General features: G+C 45.0%; 1 protein-coding gene across 1 annotated transcript in view; it reads left to right on the plus strand.

The window, feature by feature from the left end:
- The window catches only part of Dpp6 (dipeptidyl peptidase like 6), a 671863-nt gene that overhangs the window by 329636 nt on the left and 323842 nt on the right, over positions 1–18385 (plus strand). Inside the window, exon 3 of the mRNA XM_036181185.1 lies at positions 12753–12851. Within this exon, the coding sequence (XP_036037078.1) occupies positions 12753–12851 (99 nt within the window). The remainder of the gene's footprint in view (positions 1–12752; positions 12852–18385) is intronic.

Raw genomic sequence — 18385 nt, forward strand, 5'->3', positions numbered from 1 at the left:
GTTGCACAAAGAGAACACAGTGTCTCTCAAGAGCACTGCAGACAGAACACGCAGAGGCCTTGGGACTGATAACCACAGCTTTTTAAGGGGGAAGAATTGGTTTCTCAGGAGCCAATGCTGCACCTCTCCCAAAGGCCCTAACCAGGCCATTACTTGACCTGCCAAACATATTCCTGGTTTTGCAGAAGAATCTGTCTTCCTTCTCCATACATTTGAGGCCTCAGGGAAAGCCTTGGATCAGCCCAGCCCTCAACAGTCTGCCATAGTGGATATCCATTAACAAGAATATGTGTATGGAGCAGCAGAATGGGCACCAACTTTGTGGAGTTTGAAGGTGTCTATATTGCTCCACAGAGCAAGTCCTTGTCTAATTTGGTGGTTCAGGTCAGCCCCAGCCAGCTTGCCTCCACCATCTCTTCCATCATCCTCAGCTCATTGGCTGAGGGGCTAGAGCAGCCTCGTGTGTTCTGTGACCCACACAGGGAACTGAGGAGGAACACTCACTTTCTCCATCACTAAAGAAGCTATGTCTCTGGGACTAGCCTGGAGGTAAATCCTTTGATGAACCTGTGTCTCCCAGAAATTATGGCTGTGATGGCTTCTGGCAATGTGGGTCTTGGAGTGAGCAGAGGAGAGGCAGTGACTTCCAGGGAGGCAGCCCTGCATGTCCACCACACAAGGGAGACCCCTAGATTCTGTGGTCTGCAAACCTTGAACCTGAACAGTGACTCTTGCAATTAAAGCAGACCTGAAGGAGTTCTGTCAGAAGGATTGGTTTATGCAGCCACTAACCTTAAAGTGAGCTGCAGACTCCACTGAGCAGTGGGTACTTGGAAGCATCCTTATGTCTCTCTTTTGACTTCTCCTCATTAACACTAGAAGAAATGTCTAGTGTAACTTGCTCATTTATGGAACCCTTGCACTAAATGCCCATTTTCCTTAAAGATGACAATGCACAGTTATTATTCATGTGTGTGTTAAGGCCACCAGCCAACACAAACACAACCGTGTGTTTACTTGTAAAGGACACTTTTCAGGCCTTGCTCCATTATGCTCCAATTTTAAAGACACATAACCCACAGGAAAGAGTAAATCTTAATGTGGTACTCCATGTTTTCTCTGGAGCCTGTCACCAAGAAAGCATATTGGAAAATTATAAACTAATGTAACACACATCAAGAACAATGCACTCCAAGAGACTGGCTGTTACATACTGGGTGATGGTTTAGTGAGCAGTCTGGCAGGACAGTTACCAAGGCAAGCATTTAGGAGTCTAGGTCAGTACCAGTTCAGAGTCAGAAACAGAGAAGTTTGTGTAATGAAATTAAAAATAAATGGGCCACAGTGAACCAGGCAGGGACCAGAGGATGCTCCAGGCTTCAATGGGCACTGACTTCTTCAGAAGCAGAGCTACTACCTTAAACCCTACTGGACCTAGCAGCTGGGGCATCTGCAGGGATCAAGAGTACACTTGCACTTTCTCACATCGTGGGTTCATATCCCACAAGCACTGGGCCTCTCTGAAGGAACCTTGTGGTAAAATTACCAGAGTTTGTTAACTCATCATGTGTAGAATCCAGATTCACCAGTCTCTTTCACACTTGCCTCTTCTTACTTGGGCTCTTTTTCTTTAAATGTGTTTATTTAACTGTGTGTGGCTGTATGTATGCCTGTGTGTGCATGCAATGCCTGCAGAAGTCAGAAAAGGGTATTATATGCTCTGGAATTAAAGTTACAGATGATTGTGAGCCACCATGTAGGGGCTGGATTTTCTGCAGGAAGACCAAGTGTTCTTAACTGCTAAGCAATCTCTGCAGACCACATGCCCAGATTCTTCACATCCTTCTGAGTTCAGTAAATGAATTATTACTATATATGCAGAGAGACTTCTAAAGTCCTGGCTAGTAGCAAATGGAAGAGAGACCTGTGGTGGGCTAGACAGTGTCTTCACAAAGATCTTCACATTCAAACCCCTGACATGGGAATGTTCCACGGCAAAGAAGGGGAGGGTCTTTGGTGGTTATTTGAGGCATTTTGAGATGGGCTTATCCTGGCTTATCCCACAGATTCTAAGTACATGGACAGACAGAGTTGGCAGAGACAGAAGAGGAGATATCCAGGTCCTCAGGAGGCAAGGGCAAGCATGATGCTTCACTTGATCCAGGATCTCTTATAGGAGGCTGAAGACCAGAGCAGATGTTTCTTCAGAGCTCCAAGGATACAGCATTGTTGACTGATGTGGTCCAGTGAAATAGCCTCTGCCTCTGTCCCCAACACTGTGTGAAAATAGTGTTCTGTCACCTCTACTACAACCAGTATTAGGCTTTGGTGCTTTGGTATGGGCACAGTGGGATGTCTATTTCAAGGTGATGTGGATGTCCGTGCCCACTCTGTGGGTGGAGAAGTCAGGGCTAGAGAGAGCTGTGTACTCAAGGCGAGAACTGAGCCGATCGGCCCACGCCTCCCCTTCCACTCTTCCCACCCAGTGCCATAGAGATCAAGCCCTGGCTCCTTCCTGGTCCTCCAGAGCACTCTTTTTGACTGGGAGTTTGGTTCTTATTCATCTTTGCCATTGGGAAAAGAATAGAAATGTGTTCAGTTTGATGTGATATTTTTTTTTCAAATTTGAGAGAAAAAGACAAGCCTGTCTCCCATACTGACTTTTCCTTTCTGTTTCTACTCTCCTGATATGTACTCAACAGACAAAAGTTTCATGCACAGTCTGAATTAAATTCACAGAGATAGCAATTAAACAGAAATCAATCAATGGGGCCAAGATTTGGTTTTAAAATGTACTTTCCATAGAACAGGTGATGCTTTCAAGAAGTAAGGCTCCCTCAGGGTATGTGTGGAGTATACTGCATGGCACAGGGGTCTGAGATATCTGGTCTACCCTTGTTACTCCTGCTGAAGAGTTGACCACCCACCCCTTCTCTATGGGATCCCTGCATACCTAGGTCACACTGTCATATGCACTGTCATTAGAGGGCTCAGTTGCCTGACTTTGTTTGATGGGTCATTTACACACATTGGCTAAGGTCCTACATTAGGTGAGAATACAAGCTATGGCCACAGCATAACTGTGGTATTTACTTCTCTCACTACTGCTACAAAGTACATGACCAAAGCAACTTAAGGAAGATGTGGTTAGGACAGCAAGGGGCAGAAGCATGAGGCAGCTGGGCAGAAAGCAGAGAGAGATGGATGCTGGTGCTCGGCTCACATTCCCCCTTTTTCTTCAGTCCAGGACCACAGCCACCCACATTTAGAGTGGGTCTAACCTAATCTAGAAACTCCTAGATATCCCCAGAGGCTTGTTTCCATGGTGATTCTAAATTCTATCAATTTAATAATGAAGAGTAACCATCACATGACTTTATTAACATTTACTGTTGTTAAGAATATATATAAATTTTAACAACCAGTAGAAAAGTAAATGAATCAACAAAAATGACGATAATAATCCATTTCTCCTGTCATGAAATGCAGCTCTCAGACTTTATCATTTCACTTGTTTCTGGTTTTAGTGTTCACTCAGTCTTCATATTATGTTTACTGCCCGGTATTGATGGACTGCCATCCTTGAAAATCAGGATCTCAGTACATTGCCTTCATTTTCTTTACTCAATGACATTAATTCAAATCCTTAATCCCTTTATTTCATAACAATATGTGAACATGGTTTTATATATATACATTCTGTGTCCATCCATCTTCAATATATCTCTTGTATTTAGGAAATCCTCATGTCTGAAAGCCTAATCCACCATGGACACACACTCCACCACCTATGCCCTGCCTCCTAGGCTTTCTCTCAGCTATGGAAAAGGTTTCAAATCTCTTCTCTCCCTTTAACAAAATCTCCAATGAAATGGTAACCGGATTGCTAATTAAATAGAAAATATTAGTAACTATATTTGTTAGGATTTATATTGCTGTGAAGAGACACCATGACCAGGGAAACATTTAGTTGGGGCTGGCTTACAGTTCAGAGGTTTAGTCCATTATTATAATGGCAGGAAGCATGGTGGCAGACATGGAGCTGGAGAAGATGCTGAGAGTTCTATATCTGGACCCACAGGCAGCAAGAAGAGACAGTGAGCCATGAGGCCTGGCTTGAGCTTCTGAGACCTCAGAGCCCACCTCCAGTGAAACACTTCCTCCAACAAGGCCACACCTCCTAATAGTGCTAGTCTCTATGTGCCTATGGGGCCATTTTCATTCAAACCACCACAATGATGAATGAATTTCACATTTCCCTTGTAGGTGCTGGAAGTGTGGCTGTAGCTATGGAAAGAAAAGCTACAGTGTGTCACTAAACAATTTGCTGTCAAGCACTCAAGTCTAACATTGTCTGATTTCCTCAGCTACATCAAGAGCTACAATTAGCTTCTTGCTACTGGACCCTGGATCCTTAAACAAACTGTTTTCTTTGCAGTTCTGTGGGGTTATTTCTACAAGATTGGGAGAGTAGACAGTATGAGTGCTTACAGGGGATGTGCTAACTGAATGTAAAGCAAGCAAGGACGAATACACAGTCCAGCATCTGCCCGCAAACACTGTGCTTTTGTGTCCTGGTCAACAGAAATCTGGAGACAGCAACAGTTTTGTTGGTCAGGTGGGGATACTATAACAAAATACATCAACTCATGGGTAATGGATGATGGGATTTTTTTTTATAGTACTGGAGGGTGAAATTCCAAGTTCAAGGTGCAGCTGAGGTTGTTCTCTGTGCGTTTTCCCTTTGGTTTGCTGATGGCAGCTTCTTGCACACTTCTCTCTCTGTGTCTCTGTCTCTGTCTCTTTCTCTCTCTCTCTCTTCCCTCTGGGTGGGTGGGGGTGGCAAGTGACTGCACATAGAAAGAGAAACTCTTCTGCCTCTGTCTCCAAACATAGTCACCTCAACATTTAGGGACCCAACAAACAAATTGTGGCTGGTATACCACTCTATAAAATCAGTTCCCATGGGTGTCTTTGATGGCCTTAGGCACCAACATAGTCTGCCTTCTCCTGTTCAAGATTGACAACTACCCTAATTACAAGGGATAGTCACTTACATCCTGTGAAGACTTGAGTTTGGGCCCCAGATCTCACAAGTTTCGCCAGGTGGGGTGGCTTGCACTTATGAAATCCCTGAACTGGAGAAATGGAGACAGGAGGAACTTGCTGACCAGTTCTAATCTGTGAGCTCCAGGCCAGTGAGAGTCCCCTATTTCTATTTTTAAAGATTGCCTTTCATTTTATTTCTTATTATGTACATGTGTGTGGGTAAATGCTCACATATGTAGGTGCCCACAGAAGATGGAATCAGATACCTTGAAGCTAGAGTTACAGGTGTTTGTGAGCTATGTAACTTGGGTACTGGGAGCCAAACTCAGATTCTTAGCAAGAATCTTAACTGCTGTACCATCTTTCTAGCTCAAAGGGAGCCTATTTCAAAGAAAAATGGATGATGTTCTTGATGATACCCAAGGTTGCCCTCCAGTATCCATAGGCATGTACACCAACATGTGTACATAGATGAACGGTTATACACAGGTGGGCGTGGAGGTGTAGGGCAGAGTTATCAGTCCCAGCAATTTCTCAATGTAGTTGAAGAAATATTCTCAGAAGTGAAGTGCCGGCCTTCTTCTGGCTGCCCCCCTGTACTCCTCCTCTATTGCAGAAGGTAGTGTGCACTTGTGGCTGGATGGGTCATCAGTCTGATTCAGCTTGGGTACTAGGGACTCAGCAGCCTTCCTTCATTTCAGACTGTCTGCTCCTTTGAATCACAGCTCTGAAAGTTTCTGTACAAAGTCAGTTCTGAAGGAGCTCTGAGTCTTCCATGTATGTCCTGAGGCTGCAGTCCTCTGCACAGGAGGCTTCCCACAGGGCCTTTGTAGGCACCACCATCTCTGTCTGGTCCTGTGGAGATGGCTGGGAGGATGCAGGGTCACACACAGGCTCTTCACAGAGCCTTCTGTGAGGATGAATACTTTGGCCTCTTGGTCTTTCTGACATGAGTAGCCTCTTGCCTCTCAAGAGTGAATCTCTTAATTTTGCATGTTTTAAAATCTGAAGAAAGTGAGACTTTCCTCCAAAGAAAATGAAAACATAGCCAGTGAGCATATCATCATTAGATTTCCTAATAAAGAATGGATAATTCTTGGGGATATTATCCATTTGTGAAAAAGGAATGGGGGAGCTGGGGGTTCTTTGTGGTTGAAGTGCTTACTGTACAAGCATGAGGACCTGAATCTGGACCCCCAGGACCCCAGTGCTGGGCAGGTGGGGCAAAGAGAGGACTTTGGAGGTCACTGGTCAGATAGCCTCACTCAAATGACAATACCCATGTTTTGTGAGAGAGACCCTACCTCAAAAATAAGAGAGAGAAAAACACAGGAACATCTGTGGGCTGGAGAAATGGCTCAGTGGTTAAGAGCTCTATCTGTTCTTCCAGAGGTCCTGGGTTCAATTCCTAGCACCCACATGATAGCTGACATCTATCTGTAATCCAGTTCTAGGGCTTCTGAGACCCTCATACAGACATACATGCAGGCAAAACATTAATGAACATAGAATAAAAATAAATGCTTAAAAAAAAGAAATACATCTGGTATCAGCTTCTGGCCTCTACATGCACATACATGGGCATGGACACAGAGAGAGAGAGAGAGAGAGACAGAGAGAGAGAGAGACAGAGAGAGAGAGACAGAGAGAGAGAGACAGAGAGAGACAGAGACAGAGAGACAGAGACAGAGACAGAGAGAGACAGAGACAGAGAGAGAAGTGCTATACAATGTTGTGCATTGCAATATAGATAAACAAAGAAGCATGATGTCTTTTGATGACTTAAGTTTCTTTTAAAGACATAGGAACTACTTTGAATTTACAATATTGATTTCACAACTCTGAGACTGTACTGAACCCACTAAGCAGAGCCTTGGCAGAGTGAACTGACATGTTGATTTTGTCTTGTTTTACTTTTAAATACAATCACTTTTTCTAATTAATATGTATTTCAGTAAAGGGGTAAAGTGAACACATACACACAGAGCCTATCTGTGTATGGTAAGATGAAGTCATGGGCACTAAGTAGATGTAACTCACTAAAGGACAAAGGTCAATAAATACATTTTAAAGTTATAATTTATTTTAAATATATAGAGAAATGGACTGAAGGGCCTGAAAAGTGGTTGGATACTTTTGATGTATTGAATTCAGAAGCTTTTTAAACAGTAAATGATAATAATTCCTTGTTTTGTGGGCATGCATAATAAAGGGGAAGGCTTAGTGACCAGTGTTTTAATGAAAAAGTACAGTGTGTCTAGTTGTGCTGATAGGCTGTTAGTTTTCATGGGTGGCTTTGACAATGTGAACTTATAAGAAAAAAACTTTTAGGATAAATTATCATGTGTGGGACTTTTATACACTGTGGATAAAATCATAAACAATAAATTGCAGCAACACTCAGTCTTATTGAAATGAAATAAGCAAAAGCAATGGGGTGGATTGGAAAAACAAAGCTTTCTGCATTCGGAAGAAGTTGACTAGACATCTGCAATGTTTGAGGTCCCTGAAAAGATGAAGTCATTGTCCCTCCCTTAAAAAGAAAAGGAAACAAAGCCAAGCTCAAACAGAATGAAAGCGTGAAGATAGTGATGAAGCCATTGCTAACTCTTTGTAGAAGAAAAGATGGTGTGGCCATTGTGATCCAGGCCGAAAGAAACATCCTACTGAGGGGCTGAGGGCAGGTTTTCCTTAAGCCCTTCTGCTGTCACTCACGTGAGGTTAGGTGTCTCAATGTCATTCTCAACCCGACCATAATATGTTTTATATCCAGAGTCGGTGCATTCCAGAGCAATTCTGCAGAAAAAAAAAAATACATTTTGCTGTGTTTGGTCATCAGTTTCACTGTGTGGTAGGAGAGAGTGCCCCTGGATCGCAGTTGCAGCCCTTCTGTCTGGAGGGCTTCTGTGTAGGTATGAGATGCCACCTTCTTGGTTCTGAGCAGAGCTGGCATCTGATGAACTGTCTACATTGGCTGGACACTAGCTGGGAAAGAGGTTGGAAAGCCCCAGGTTCATGTTACATTTTGCTGAGCTCTCCCTGTCCTGGGGTCTCATCACAAACTGCAAGCATTCCTTAAGATAAGGACAAGGGAGGGTGAGCAGTGCCTGAGGCAGGTGTCCCTGGGTGGCTGTTTGTACTTTAAATAGAAGTTGAATGGGAGTGCTTCTTCCAGCTCATGGCAGAGCCTGGTGCAGGATGCCCAGGCAGACCAATACTGGCAGAGTCAAACAGGTACCCTTGGCTCTCACAGAGCCCTTTCCTTGGTGCCAAGCCACATGTGTTGGGCCAGTCCTCATGGAGCAGGTTGTGCTGCCTCACTGAGTGAGGCCATCAGGACACATGAGTGTAAATAGGCGGCTTCCTTGTTGCTGTCCTCTTCTGCCTCTCCCGCCTTCTCTTCCCTCTCTCCATCTCCTCCCTCTTTTTCTGCCTCCTTCCTCTCCCCCTTCTTCCTCTTCCTCCACTTCTTCTCTTTTGTTTGATTTTTGAGACAAGTTTTTGTATGAATCTAAGGCTAGCTTTGAACTTACGGTCTTCCTGACTGAGCTGGTGCTACAGATACGAGCCACCGGGTCTGTTCCCTGTGTTCTTCTGAAGTATTTGTAAGGGCATTGTTCTACATGAGAGAAGCCATTTGACTGAGCCTCAGCAGGTGAGTCCCACTGCCTCTGTGGACCTACCTTCTCTGGCCTGTGTCTCCTTTGGGCATTGGAAACTGAGTACGTGGGCTGTTCTATCTGCCTGCTGCACATCTTTGGAGAAGTCACATGACATCTCAGTGGTTCCAGTTTCCTTCTCTGCAATGGCTATTCTGCCTTATTCTATGGGGATCATAAGAAGCACAGTGCTATTATCCCTTGAAGACTGTCCCCACCCCAAAATGGCCAAGAAGGGATGAGACACCATACACTACATGCTGTAGATGCCACTGCTTAGCATGTCCTAGGATGGTGGAATTACTTCAAGTTTTAAAATCCCTACTAGAGAAGATATGCTCAACCTTGTTCTCTTTAACAATATCAGTGTCCAAAAAACATCTTAGAAAAAGAGGTGGGGCTGAGCAACTCACCTTAATACTGACCCTCATGTCTATATCACTCTAGACCATGGGGGACCTGATAACCATTATGACAGGTTGATTAGAAGAAGGATATACTTATCTAGAATCAAGCTAAAGAGCTGAGAGAAAATTGCTTTCCAGTGATCCCTGAATTCCCATAGGGAGAAATCCCAAGTGTCAAAGCTACTTCTCTTGTCTCCACCTTGAGGCTGGCTGTCGGGTTAAGAGGGAAGCTAGGCATGTATGCTTCCCTGTCTTGGCCATAGGCATAGAGAAATTATAGAGGGACACACTGATGTGTAGCTGCTCTCATCAACAGCAACATGAGTTCCTCACACACCTGAAATGGAATGGTATCCTTGAAGGAAGTACCAGGCAGAAACCCACAAAACCCGAACACATGATAGAGGGTGAGGATATCAGCAGATGGGAGAGGCTGCTGGTTGGGGATTGCCCTGTCCCTAAGCTGGGCTCATTGTGAGAGGAGCTGGAATCATGTCACCTGTTTAGGCAGCAGATCACATGAGAGCTACTCGGGAGTCATGATCCAAACACTGTGTCCAGACCATCAGCATCATGTGTAAGGCCACACAGCCAGAAGTCCCCCACAACCCAGGACTGCTGTGTGACAGAAGCTGGGGCCCCCTGAAGTGAAACAGATTAACCCAAGGAAAGACTAAGGCCAAGGAATTCAGATCCAGAGGGAAAATGGGAAACATCGTTGTGGGTTTTTTTTTAAAGACCTATAGATGTGATTAAAGAAGATGGAAACTAAGAAAGAGGAGCCACTGGCCTTGGAAAAGCTAATCAGGAATTTTAAGAATTAACATATGCTGATTTACATTTAAGATTTAGGAGCTGTGTTAAAAAAAAAATAGGGAGATGGGACTAAAGGAATCAGACAGATGTGCTCAAAGACATAGAAGCCAGCAAGAGCTTTGGAGGCTGCCTGAGGGGCTACCGGGCTCAGGTAGAGCTCCAGAAGTGGGGCATGAAGGACCAGGGAAAGGTGATGCCAAATGAGGTCATTGTTATAATTTCTGGTATGAAGAGTCACTCATTCCTGGACTGTAGCTACAACAGACTCTTGCCCCAGATTTGAAAAGGAAAGCCACAAGAGAGCATCATCTAACAGAGTGCCTAAACATCAGAGCATCTACCTTCATCTCCAGCCACTTTTCCTGCACATGCCACAATCGGCTTTGCCGATAAACCGCATCCTCAAAATTCCAAACCCACTGGCAGTTCTTGCCTTGTAGCCCTTCCGAGTGTGGATGTTCTTTTGTTGCCTCTGTCTGGGCTACCCTGTTCTTTCCTTAGGAACGCCTTCCCAGAAATCCCCCTTCAGTCTTACTCCTGTTGACCACGTGGTTGACCCGGCAGCCTTGAGGCTCTTGCACTGTTGCTGTGCTGTTCTGGTTGCTTGAGTGACTTTGGCTCCCACGGCTCTGTGAGCTTCCTTGCATTTGGGGTCATTGTGGCTCATGGACACATCAGTTAGTTGATCGTATCTATCAACACCTCAAAAGCCACAGGGAATGAATCAAACTATAAGCCAATGGTTTGTACAGTAGCCACACTAGGGCCCAAAGACACAGCAGAGAGCAACTAGGGAATATATAACTGCTTATGGGCAAAGTTACGTTTTCTGCCTAAGTAGAACACACACACACACACACACACACACACACACACACACACACACACACAGTGTTCTACCACAAACTTCCATATTTATTAAAAACTTTAAAAATCAAAATAAGAGTTTTTAAGTTTATTTATTTCATTTTATATAAAAATGTAAGTGCCCACATATAGGTATATGCACCACATACATGCCTGATGTCCATGGAGGCCAAAACACATCACATTTTAAAGTGTCTCTTTCTGTGGCTTCTTCAGGTGGTAGATGGAAAGCCATGAGAGGGAAGGGCTTGACTTGTTTTAAGTTGTTGTGTTGGGAATCTTGATTGCTCCATATGTGACCCTTGGTCATGTGTCACATTAAAGACACCTTTGATTGTATCTCTTTGCAATTTTCAAGACTTTTATTCATAGCAATTCCACTTAGTGTTCAGGAAACCAGTCCATCTACAACTTCCAGTGCATTTCAGAAATGGTCCAGTTAAAGTGGGGTCCCTTGTTAGTGTAACAGGAGAGAGGGAGTTGATAGGCAGGCCTATGTGCTCCACACAGGGACACACAGATTCTCCAGTGAGTTCTGTAACATGTAATATCCAGAGAAGCCAGAAGGAAGGATTTCAAGGTGGTGCAATAAAACCTATGAACTGAAATCCTGAAAGTATCTGGGGCTTCGTTCAGAGATCATTCTTTGTTCCATATGCAATCCCCTCAAAGCTCCTTGCTATGATCCAGACCCACTACACATTTGGAAAGAGAAACATTTAAAAGGCAAATGGAGCCACAGAGAGCAAGCACAGTGATGGCCCCCAAGATGGTTCAACATCCAGAAATTGGAAAGAAACACAAACTTAACAACTAGAAACCAAATGAAAAAAAAGAAAAAAGCCCTGGGGCAGATTGCTTAGATGTCACACATAAGGACTTAGGTTCAATCCCCTGAACCCCTGAAAAAATAAAACAACCACAAAAGTCTAGTTAGCTGAGATCACCCCACATCATAGCTGAGCTGATAAAATGAAGATCTAAGTCTTTAAGGAAATCCAGTGAATTTAGCATCTTCCATTTAAGAAGACAGGGAAGGAAGCAAACATTCTAAGTAGACACACTATTGGATATTTCTATTGAAGGTACAATCTCTTATTCACATAAAAATAAGAGAAGTAGCTTGGACAGCCTAGCTTTGGTATTCCAGCTGTTCACTCAGGCCTCCTGGAGAACCTTGTGTCTTTCCTAAGCAGATAAATGGACTTTGTGGCTCTAATGGAGACAGCCCCTTCTGAGGGAGAGCTGAAATCCAGGACACTTTGACCTCTGGAAATAGGATAAAAGCTAGCAGATTTTCAAGCCTTCTTGAGAGGGACCATTAACTGAACATGTCCTCTCCAGATGGATATTATTTCATCAACTTCCTAAGCTTCTCCCAGGTGCTTCTGGTCAAGCGGGGGGCTGTCCTGGGAGTCTGCATACAGATATTTGGGGTGTCCATTGATCTGAACAAGGACTAGCCCTTAGCCCAAAGATGGCCAGAGACAGGTGACACAATGGAGGCTGAATGTCTGAAGGGTATTCCCTGTGTCTTTCAATTCCTAGCAACCCACTTGTCTATATAGGACCATTGAGCTCTGTTTTGGACAAGCACAGCCTTTCTCTTGATCATCCTTACCAGCCTTAAGACACATATTGATTTCTGTGCCTAAGAAAAAGGATCGTGAGTGTGTGTGTGTGTGTGTGTGTGTGTGTGTGTGTGTGTGTGTGTGTTGTGGTATGTGGGGTGGGGTGGGGGAATGAGGGCATTTTACTGAACCATGATAGTTTTGTCATAGTTTTTGATAGTCTCATTAAAGAAAAGCAAGACTAGCTTTCATCTACCATCCACAATCCAGAATTCTGTCTGACCCTGCTCACTATTTCTGAATGGCTATCACAGCACCTTATGTGGTCTTTTCTCCATTGCAGTGTTTAACTATCTCTGTCCTTTCTTTTTTTTTTCCTCCAGTGGAAGATACTAGTCTGTCTCAAAAGAAGAAGGTGACCGTGGAAGATCTTTTCAGCGAAGACTTCAAAATCCATGACCCGGAGGCCAAGTGGATAAGTGGTGAGTTCGTAGTCCTTAGAGCACCTGAGAGGTGCCTCCCACCCCACCTCCTCTCTGTCACCCCTGTGTTTGTCCTCTCCTTCCCTTGTGACTGTGAAGCTCTGCAGAAGGTCTGATCTCTGGCTGTGACTGTCAACACATTGCCATCATAAGAACACATGACCCTGGGATAGCCACTCCTTGCTCCACAGGCTGCCTCACAGACATCAACGTGCCTCAGCTTTGTGAGAGATGGGTCTGTTGAGGACCCATCCTCCACCAGCCCCGTGTATCAGCTCCCTCCTAGAGCCATAACTTCCTCTCAGGTAGATGAAACATGTTGCTAAGCAACAGAGCCCATGGCGCTGCTCTGCTGAGCCTGCCTTCTCCATGGTACCGGTCTTCTCTGCCTTCAGTTCACTTTCATTCACCAAGGAACTAGCTGTGACCAAGGACTGCGCTAGGTCACTGCCAAATACAGGGATCTGTGCAGACACTGAGAAACATGCCTTCCCTCTCAACTTTAACCTGGATCCAATCTCATTTTATAGTTTGGGGGACTTTTTCTTAAGTATCCAAACAAAACAGAACCAAGTACAGATGGCAGCATGTTCCTCTTGATGCCCAGGATGATGAGTTTCATCTAAAGGGCCTGAAGTCCCATGAGCCTACTCCCTGGCCCTCACTGGCAGGTGGCATCTCTCCTGCTGTCTGTGGCTGTGCTCTGCATTGTTTTCCCTTTAGAGAATGCCCCTGACCCCTCAGGTTGGCAAGCCTTTCCAGTGCATCAGGCCCAGGCCCAATAATAGAACATTCCAGAGAGCAGCAGATTTCCTGAGAACCTGACATGGCAGAGCTGGCCTGTCGCACAGTGAGCTGGCCACCCACCTGACCCCAGTTTTGTGTCCTTTGCATTGTACTGAGTGACATGGTATTGTTGGAGTCATGTGTTGCCCAACAGCCCTGGGAAGGCTTCCCATACTTTGCCAACTCAAAATAAATAAATAAATAAATAAATAAATAAATAATAAATAAATAAATAAATAAATAAATAAATAAATAAATAAATAAATAAATAAGTCGATTAGCAATGTTCTCACCCTCTAGCTCTTCCTCTGGGCAGTGGTTTCTTTTGTCTGTCCTCTGAAGGTGGTATTAGTTTCTGACCCCAAGGTTGGCTCCTCCTCCAAGCAAATCAGAAGGGCGTTGCAAAGGATGTATTTTGTAACAAAACGACAAGTGGGTGGTGGGAGTGCTGTGGGCGGCACATGGAGACCCAGGTCGGGCGGATGGGAGAGCAGAGGTCTCCTGCTGCTCTGGCAGTGAACTTCACCTTCAGTGTTGAAGGTGCCCTAGCATCTTCCACACCCCCACCCCCACCCCACCGAGTGTGGGGGGGGGCAGGTCTGAGCACTCAGGCAATGCTCAATGTCAGACCTTGAGAATAAAGCCCAGTCTCATTGGGAGCCCAAAGATGTATTCTGAAGAGAAACATTGATCCTAACTCGACAGATGCAGAGAGATGGAATCCCGCTGCCTCACTCTCCATGGGAAGGCATTTTGGAGACTGTGAGCAGTCTTAAATGGATGGCTAGGGTTTGTTAGAGAAGAGAGAACAGACCTCTGGGAAATGTAAGTCTAAAACATCAGCCTCTGCGAAACTGTGATCAGAAGAACCAAATGCAAGCTAAGAAACAATACCCAGAGATAAGAAAGTAAAACAAATCCAAAAGGGGTGTGTGTGTGTGTGTGTGTGTGTGTGTGTGTGTGTGTGTGTGCAGAAACAGATTCCAGGGATACATGGAAGGGTAGAAATAAGGGGTACCAGATCCAACTCTGGGGCTCAGAGATCACTGGAGGAGGGCCTAGAAAGATTCCAGGAGGGACCAAAGAGTAGAGCTGTGCACTTTTTTTTATTAGGTTGCCATGGTTTCAGACAGCCTAGTCCTAAAGCAACAGTCTAAATGAAATGATCAGAACATGGGGTGGGGGGTAGCTGTAGAAGAGAAGAGGAGGGAAGGAGAGGGGAGGGAAAGGAAGGGAAGGGAAGGGGGCATATAAGCCATGAAATGGAGGTCAGGTTATGTAAGCTGCTGAAAGCCAGGGCCCTTTCTCTGAGCCCACCCCCACCCTCCCACCCCCCCCCCCCCACTGTCTGCAGCTTATGCTGGGAACTTGTTCTGACTAAATGAGAATTGCTGCCTAGAGAGGTGCCGACTCCACCCAAGAGAACCAGCCAGAGCCCTTTTCCCCAAATTGGGGGTGGGTTAATTTAAGCCTCCTTCTCTTCTTTTTCTTCACTCCCTCTTCCCCCCACTTTCCCCCTCCTCCTCGGGGATAATCTTTGGGGTGTCTGGTAGATTTTAACTCTCAATAAGTACCTCACACCTATTACATCATCTGTTTCTCACAGATTCCACCAGTTCTGTTTTCAGGTGTGTAAACTGAGGCTCAGAGTGTTAGTGTAAGTAGCTTAGCTCATATCCCATATCAACCTAATTTTCTCTGGTATTCACAAACTGCTACACTGGGTGGAATCCAGGTCTCCTGTCTCCAGGAAATTTCTCTTATCACCTCACCAGCTTCCTTTTCAGGTTTTAACCAGTTTCTGGGCTGTGAATATTTCAGAGCTCCTACAATCTTTTGGGGGTGGGGTGGGGAGTGCGGTTTCGAGACAGGTTTCTCTGTGAAACAATCCAGGCTGTCCAAAAACTCACTCTGTAGACCAGGCTGGCCTTGAACTCACGAAGATCCTCCTGGCTCTGCCTTCCAAGGGCTGGGATTAAAGGCATGCACTGCTGCTGCCACTGCCACCACCACCACCACCACCTGGCCCATCTTTTTAACTTCTCTGTTCTTGAAAGTAACAGGACAACCAAGTGCTGGAAGGAAGGGGAGACTTTCTCTACCGAGGAAGGAACTTAGTTTCTTTTGGACACATCAATCACTGGTGTTAATATGAATCTTGGGTTTAATATTGGGGCTCATGGTCTAGAAGTAAGGCCCTGTTTTTATCATAAGGAAACATTGTAGGTTGGAGTTTTAAGACTATAGGTTGGTTCTTTTTAAATAAAGTAATAGTTTCATTAGTAATATAATAATTGCATAAGTGATTAAAATGTAATTGATAGTGTATAAAGTTGTAGAACCCCGAGCAAAGCTCCATGGCCTCCGAACATCCATTCTGATCACGGAGGTGTCGAGAGTTGGGACTGAGCCAGTGTTTGTGTGGTATCATTATACCAGCTGAGTGATGCTTTTATTTCTGAGTTAATCAGAATAGAAGTTATTTTATTTTATTTTATTTTGCTTCTTAAGCCTACCTCCTCTGAAAGCTTGAAATCTTCTGTACTTCTGAAACTCATGTAGGATTTCCTTGTAGCTTTATTACAATGGAGAAGAGCAGAAACTAGCAGATCTGACAAGCTCCCTGCTTCTGGGAGGTCCCTCCTGCCTGCTAGGGAGAGACTGGTGGCAGCTAGGTCCTTCCACCTGTGTGCTGCATTAAGTAACGTCTCATGTTTGTGACAGTCACGGCACTGCCTGCTGTACTTTAGGGACTGTTTTAGTCACTGTTCTGTGGCTGTGAAGAGACACCATAAAGGAAAGTATTTAATTAGGGGCTTGTTTACAGTTTCAGAGGCATAGTCCATCATCATATGGCAGGGAGCATGGCAACATGCAGGCAGGTACTGAAGAAGTAGCTGAGAGCTACATCCTGATCCACAGGCAGAGAGACAGACAGACACTGACTGGGCTGGCAGGGGTGTATGGAACCTCCAAGTTGACCCCTAGTGACATACTTCCTCCCACAAAGCCACACCTCCTAATCCTTTTCAAATAATGCTACTCTCTGATGACTAAGCATTCAAATATATGAGCCTACGGGGGCCATTCTTATTGAAACTATCACAGGGACCTTTTCTGTGATGTTCCAGGGTTTTGTGACATGGGACAACACTGTGGCTACCACTTCTTTCCAAACTGAATCACCTAAGCCTGAAGTGATAGGCAGTCTCAAACCTTCACTTCTTTCCTCACCCCTCCATCCATCATCCATCATCTTCTTCAGCAGAAATGACTTGGGAGAGGTTGCAACACTCACTCTCCCTGTGTTCACCCACACTTCTAGCTACCAGTGACCCACCTTCTCTCCACACAGTATCCAAAGAAATCAGAGGTGAACTTTCACTGGCTTGAGGAATAATTGTAGGGAACCTCTTCTCCCCTGAGCATTTTTGTGCATGAGAATATGCTGATCTTGAAATAAATGCATCCTCATTTTCGTCCCATTCCACACCCATATCTTGCCCTTCATCTTGTCCATGTCCCCACTGGGCTTCCACCTGGTCTCCCTGTCCTCTGCAACCTGGGGTAGCTGTCTACCATGATCTCTTCACACTCCACTTCCCATGCCTTGGAGCCCACTCTAATGAGGCATCTACCCCAGGCTCCTGAACTTCCTCTTGTCAAGGTCACAGAGGACCTCCAGGTTAGGGGATGCTAATGTCATTCCTCAAGGTCATTTCTGAGACCTTCCTCCCTCTGACAGCAGTATATGCTGGAGGGATTGGTCCTTCTCGAGGCAATTCTCCTCACTGATGATGGCCCAGCCGTCCTGTCCTCTGGTGTAGCCCCTGCCTTGTGGGTAGCTCCCTGCCCCTCAGGCCTCTTGCTGGTGGCCTCTCTCCCTAGCACTCTCCATGATGGAAGTCCCAGGCCCTAGCTTGGTCCTGCCTTCTTCTACCTGCATACTCTTGCAGTCAGTGTTCTGACCACTCCTAAATGCACATCTCCAGACCAGAGCCCATCTCAGACTTCCCATATGTCTCAAAGACCTTACAAACTTAACCTCAACACACATCTCCAAATCTGAGGTCCTGATCCCATCCAAAACTATAAACACACACAAAGAAAACAAATCTATGTCCCTCCCGTAGCTTCCCAATGTGGGCCAATGGGAAACTCATCCATTTGAATCTCCTGTACCATCCCTACATGCTACTTATTTGGCAAATAGTCCCTTTCTAAGCCTGGCTGGGATTGATGTTAATTCCCAAATGAGGGTATTGTAATTTTACATAGAGTCCACTGCCCGCCTTGTCATTTTTCAATTCTTTGTTCAAGACAGGGTTTCATACTGCCCAGGCTGGAATCCAACTGCCTATGTAATAAAAGATAGCCATGCCCAGTGCAGACTTTCTTCTGGTCACCCTCATTTTCTTGAATCCTGCCACTTGTTGGCAGAGAGCCCTCTGTGTCTCAGGACACAGAGCTGGAAAGACTGGAAAATTGGAGAAAATTGCCTCCTTTGAATGTAGGAAAGTATCAGCTGGCTAGTTGATACTGGAAAAGTATATGTTTGAGGAGATAAAATTGGCCTTGGTGCTCAGGGCTCAAAGCAATTTGATTTCCAAATGTGTTTTAGCCTCTCCATGTTGTTCTAAAGAACCAGATGGGTTGTTGGTTTTTTTTGTTTTTTTTAAAAAAAGCTTGAGGGGTTCAGGTATTCACACTTAAAATGATTTGTGTTTTTTCCACTGCTTTGGGGAGAC

This window comes from Onychomys torridus, chromosome 3, assembly GCF_903995425.1.
Source record: "Onychomys torridus chromosome 3, mOncTor1.1, whole genome shotgun sequence".
In the NCBI taxonomy this organism is placed as follows: Eukaryota; Metazoa; Chordata; class Mammalia; order Rodentia; family Cricetidae; genus Onychomys; species Onychomys torridus.